At 38.4% G+C, this 6,138-nt stretch overlaps 1 protein-coding gene across 1 annotated transcript; it reads right to left on the reverse strand.

Moving 5' to 3' along the window:
• Positions 1-3,297: 3,297 nt before the first annotated feature.
• LOC102974438 (SNRPN upstream reading frame protein-like) lies at positions 3,298-4,387 on the reverse strand. The gene is made up of 2 exons (XM_055086455.1): positions 4,093-4,387; positions 3,298-3,352 (listed from the first exon to the last, which is right to left on the reverse strand). The coding sequence occupies exon 1, from the start codon at positions 4,329-4,331 to the stop codon at positions 4,113-4,115; it is 219 nt and encodes a 72-aa protein (XP_054942430.1). The 5' UTR covers positions 4,332-4,387; the 3' UTR covers positions 3,298-3,352; positions 4,093-4,112.
• Positions 4,388-6,138: the final 1,751 nt, after the last annotated feature.

Here is a 6,138-nt window from a genome sequence, read left to right on the forward strand (position 1 = left end):
TGAAAACAGTTTCCAGAGAAGGTTGCCAGCTTTGGAAAGGAGAGCTTGGAAAGGTCATCCCAGAGACAAGAAAGGATGGTGCGTGGCACCTGCCAAGGAGAGGATGACCACTAAGTCTCTTGGCTTCACCCAAGGGCTTGTTCAAGGTGTCATTTCAGTAGAGACTGGTGAAAGGGGCCTGAAGACAGTTGAAACCACACTAGAGACTAATACATAACACCTATAAACAGCATTACAGTCCACAAAATCCTTTCACATGGCTTATTTTATTAAATCCCACTACTACCCTTATTTCACACTAAGGAAATTCTAGCTCAGAGTTGATCTTTCAACTCTGAATCGCATTCCTTCTGCAGAAATGAGAGGATTTCTCTGATCACCGGTAACTTCACACAGAAGTGGGAAAGCGGAAGGATCAAAGTTTATGAAGAAATGGACACAAGGAACTTCAAGTCTATCTCTTACAGCATGGATGTGGATAAGACCCCAAAAGGCCTCCAGGCATATATAAATAATGAAGGTCACATCAGGTATAAGAAACCCACGAAGGTGGTGAGCATCTGTAGCCTGGACATCTTCTACTTCCCCTTTGACCAGCAGAACTGCACCCTCACCTTCAGCTCATTTCTCTGCACAGGTGAGTTGCAGTAGAGTCTCAGGGGTGGGGGTGAATGAGAGCAACCAATAAAGCAACAGAAAATAAAATATAAAGAAATTATGAGGGGCTTCCCTGGTGGCGCAGTGGTTGAGAATCCTCCTGCCAATGCAGGGGACACAGGTTCAAGCCCTGGTCCGGGAAGATCCCACATGCCGCGGAGCAACTAAGCCCACGAGCCACAACTACTGAAGCCCGCGCGCCTAGAGCCCATGCTCTGCAACAAGAGAAGCCACTGCAATGAGAAGCCCACGCACCGCAAGGAAGAGTAGCCCCTGCTCCCCGCAACTAGAGAAAGCCCACACACAGCAATGAAGACCCAACGCAGCCAAAAATAAATAAATAAATAAATTTATTTTTTAAAGAAAGAAATTATTAGTATATGGTGACCAACAGCAGCCAAATTTAAGGCTCTTTGGATGCTTAAATATTTTCCATAAAGGCAGAACCCAAGTCTACCTTATGCGTTTCCATCCCCAGCTCCTAGAAAATTTCCTGACATATGGTAGGCACTCAAAAATATCTGTTGAATGAAAGGAAGAAGAGAGTGCAGTTGAGTCAACAGGAGATTTTATCCTTGGAAAATAATTTGGATCTTCCTTTCAGTGGAGAACATGTTGCTGGGCATGGAAAAAGAAGTATGGGAAATAGCAGACACATCCCAGGACATGGTTCAGACTGGGATGGAGAATGGGAGCTCCTGGGCATCAACAAGGCCACCCCAAAGATGTCTGTGGGCATCAGCCTATATGATCAGATCATCTTCTATGTGAGCTTAGAGGCCCTTGCTTTTTCCTTCCTTCCTTGCTTGCAGAGTTGCCTACAATCTCCACCAAATGGTATCTCCCAACTTTCAGGGTTTCTCAGTCTTACCACTTCTTCCAGAGGCCAGAACCCTCTCTTCTTGCTTGTCACATTGGATTGTCATCAAAGCTTTATCACAGGCAAAGGGATGCACAGATGATATTTTGAAACTATCAGTCCTGGATAGTTAACTTTTTACCCCAAAACATGACAAAGAGCCAGAGTTCTCTGCAAAATGATTTATTGGGACAAGTTAAGCAGGCAGAGGAGGTAGGAGTGCTATGCAGAAGACATAAAGGGGAGCCTAGAACCACGTGGGAGGGCTGAGGGAAGCAACAGAATGCAGGAACAAAGAGGCATTCCTGTCTGAGAAGTTTTAATTCTCTTAGGCATTTTTAAATATGTACTTCTTACTTGTACATCCTTTTATTTGTCTTTTTCATTATCTTGTACTAACTTCATCTTAATACTCTTCTAATTTATTTTGTTTCATTTTATTCTTTTTTTTTGAATGGACCATCATTTATTCATTACAAATGATAATTGTGAGGACTATGTAATAAAATGAAGGAACATTAATGATATACATATAAGTGGAATCGTTTAAAAGCATGATTACAATTAACTACATTTTCAAAACAAAAGCAAAAAGGCAAAATGAAAGAAAATTCAACCTCATGCTGCTGCGGTTGAAACATAGGTATTTAAAGTCTGTGGTTTACTTTCCCATTTTTCTTGGCTATCACTCACATGATTTAGATTTTTATAATGAAAAAGAAAACATATCAACTGTTAAAATGCCTTTAACCATTTACATGTATAGAAGACTTTAGCACTAGTCTTAGACCTGACCCTTATCCCAGAAATTCATCTGGTTCTCTACCCTGGAATATTTACTTCATATACTCTCCTTCTACAACCCCTTTCCCCCTTCACCACACTGTATATTATCACCACTCCCCTACTGGCTCCACCTTAGTGTTTACATCTTTGAAAGTGGTTCTCTAAGAGAGAGATTAGCCAACTTTTTCTTTTAAAGGGAAAGATAATAAATATTGTAGGCTTTGCCTGCCATTCAATCTGTCACAAATACTCCCATCTGCCACTGTACTGCCAATAACAGCCACAGCCCATACGTAAATAAATAGACATGGCTGTGTGCCAATAAACTTACAAAAACAGGCAATAAATGGGCCAGATACTTTACCAACTCCTGCTCTATAACAATCTTAGTACCTAGTACTGTTTAGATGAAACGAGCACTTGAAACTCAGAAAATTGGATGGCCCTACTTACAGATCATAATGTATAATTTAAATAATACTTTACTCAGGAACTTACAAGAGTATGTAAACTGCACTGAGGAGCCAAAAAATTCTTGGTTAGAAATAGTCAATTATGCACACTTACTCATTTAAAAATGCCCTTACTCTGGGGAACAGCTGAGGACAATGATCAGATTCTATCCCCTGAAATCAATTCCACTGTCTTGCAATCAAATCCAATCAATTACTGGAGAGTGCTGGGTAAAGGATTCAGCTGGGGAGGGTTTTCCCTTTGCTTTAAAATTCGAAATGATGGCCATAAACAGGCCTAATTAATTTGAGTTGAGGGGTTATATTTCAAAATAGAAATAAAGAAAATCTAGAAGAAAACTCATCTATAAACCCCTTTCCTCTCATAGTTTCTAAAAAGTATATATTAAACCCTTTGGATTGAGATCTTAATTTTTAAAAAGTCAGAAAGGAAAAATAAAGTATTAAATCAAAATTAATAGCGTTTTCCTAAAAATCTAAGCAACCAACACAAGAAGACACACTGTAAATAAATCTACGTAACATTGAAAAATCATAGATTAATAGCTTTATTACATTGTCAGCTGATTCAAACACACTGGTTAAAAAAAGGTAAGAAAAAGATAAAACAAAAAAATAATTAGTAAATAAGCATGGGAAATACTTAGCTTCTCATTTGCTAATGGATGTGATGTGTATTTATAATTCAATAGAAACAAATTATATATAATTAACATAAGCAATGAAGATGAAAGTGTAACTGGCACTATATTTTTTCATGACAACAGACTAATATAATAATTCATAATACAATTCAGAAAATGTACCTTAATTTCAAATTCCTTGACTATTTATTTTTACACCTGCATATCCAAGGAAATGATCCTATCTAAAGTTTTATGCAAAGCAATTCACTGAAGCTTTATTTCAAACTACCAGCAGAAAAAATGAAGTCTCTCACAAAAAGAAATTATAAAACATATTAGCAGGATATTCAGCAGCTATTTATAATGAAATATTTTTCATATGTTAAGTTGAAAATCAGTACAAGTTAAATATGAATAAAACTACCTAAAAAAGCAAGGACTATACAATGTCTGGAAAGTAATACATGACAAGTATCAGGGTAAAAGCATTAAGATCCTGCTTTTACTTTTTTAAACTTTCTGCTATGTGTTTATTTGTATGAAGCCTTTAAGAAAAAAAATTTCTTTGGACATATCCCAAATAATTAAATGACTTCCAAACACCCTACCCTTTAATTAGTTCTTTATTCTTGATCATGACTGCATCAGCTCTAACCTGGTTTGTTTCGTTTTCTCTCTTGGAATCAGCTACCTGGGTGTTCCAATACTGCTTTAACCACCTCTTGGTGTCTCAGCTAAGAATGCCTGTCCCAGTTCCGCCTGGAAATCCACCACAGGTACTTGCTGCTGCTGCTGAGATCGCCTTGGATACAGGTGACACTCCTGGTTGCTCAGTGAAGCTGTTCTTCTCCGTTTGACTTGGACTTCTACCTCTGGTACGTGCTGTTCTGTGGTCCGTCTCAGGTGTAAACTGTCCCTGGCCCGCTCCATCGCGCCGCTGGCCGCTCCTCAGAACACACCGTTAGGCATCTCCGGCAGCAGCTCCACTCTACCCATTTTATTCTTTTATTTTCTTTTTAAAAAAATTTTTTTAGATTAATTTGTTTATTTATTTATTTATTTTGGGCTGCGTTGGGTCTTCATTGCTGTGTGTGGGCTTTCTCTAGTTGCGGGGAGCGGGGGCTACTCTTCGTTGCGGTGCGTGGGCTTCTCATTGCGGTGGCTTCTCTTGTTGCAGAGCATGGGCTCTAGGTGCGCAGGCTTCAGTAGTTGTGGCATGCAGGCTCTAGAGCGCAGGCTCAGTAGTCGTGGCGCAGGGGCTTAGCTGCTCGACAGCATGTGGGATCTTCCCAGACCAGGGATCGAACCCATGTCCCCTGCGTTGGCAGGCGGATTCTTAACCACAGCGCCACCAGGGAAGCCCTATTCTTTTATTTTCTAAGTTGAATTCTCAATTAAAATATTCTTAGTCTTTCTATAAATTTTACTCTGACACAGTTTGAGCTGCATTCTATATGTTTTAGAATGAAGCATTCTCCTCTTTATTACTTCCTAGACAGTTCATAATTTCCGTTTTTATTTCCTCCTTGATCTAAAAACTATTTAGGAGAGTGTTTCTTTCTTTTTTTAAAAAAATATTTATTTTGGCAGCTCCGGGTCTTTGCCGTGGAACGCGGGATCTTCATTGTGGAACGTGGGATCTTTAGTTGTGGCATAAGGACTTCCTAGTTGTGGCATGCATTTGGGATCTGGTTCCCGAACCAGGGATCGAACCCGTGCCCCCTGCATTGGGAGCATGGAATCTAACCCACTGGACCACCAGGGAAGTCCCGGGAGAATGTTTCGTATATCCATGGATAAGCAGGTTTTGTTATTGTTACCTTTTCATTGTTAATTTCCAGTTTCTTGGATTATCATCAGAGAGCATGGTCTTTAAATCAGAAACTTTTTGAATTTATAGTTTCTTTCTGGCCGGATTCATGATTGATTTTGCACTGTTTCAGGACCCGACACAGCCAAATAAATAATTCTTTTCTTTAAAGAAAGTATATATTCCCTATTTATATGTACATTGATAAATAGAGCTTACTGATTGGATTATTCAAATCCTCTGTGTGTGTGCTAGAAGCATTTTATTCAAGTTCTCTGAGTACGTGTAGTTTTTCTTTTATATACTTGACTGCTACCTCATATGATGCATAAAAGTGTATGGTTATTCCATCTTCTTCATGAATTGTACCTGATTTTATCCTTAAATAACGTCTGTTCAATGTGTTCTGTTCAATGTGTTCTGAACTTCATTTCCATTTGTATGACAATAATCTTGCCACTCTTGCTTTGGCCTGGTATCTTTGCATATTTATTTTACTAATTCTTGGTTAATTTTGGAAAGGTATTACACATACAAGGTACAAATATTAAAAGGTACAATAGAGTAAAACATGTCTCCCTTCTATCTTTGTTTCCAGCCACCTAGTTCCCCATTTTCTTGTGCATCTTTCAGGGTACTTATTTCCCATCTTTCCTTGTCACTTTGTTTTCGGTGCATTTTATGAAAACAACATAAAGCTGCATTTTATTGAATTCAATATTGTCTTTTGATAGATGAATTCACCCTTATTTACATTTAGAAAAAATACAGTTGGTTTTATTCCTTCCATACATTTTATGTTTATGATTTATATTCCTTGGTGTTGTTTTCTCTATTTTTCCATTCCCTTACTTTGGCTGGCTTGGTCTAATTTCTATTAATTTTTTTTCCTCCTATAAATTTGAAGTCCTGTAATGCTTTTTAATT

The sequence above is a fragment of the Physeter macrocephalus genome, chromosome 1 (genome assembly GCF_002837175.3).
Source record: "Physeter macrocephalus isolate SW-GA chromosome 1, ASM283717v5, whole genome shotgun sequence".
Lineage (NCBI taxonomy): Eukaryota > Metazoa > Chordata > Mammalia > Artiodactyla > Physeteridae > Physeter > Physeter macrocephalus.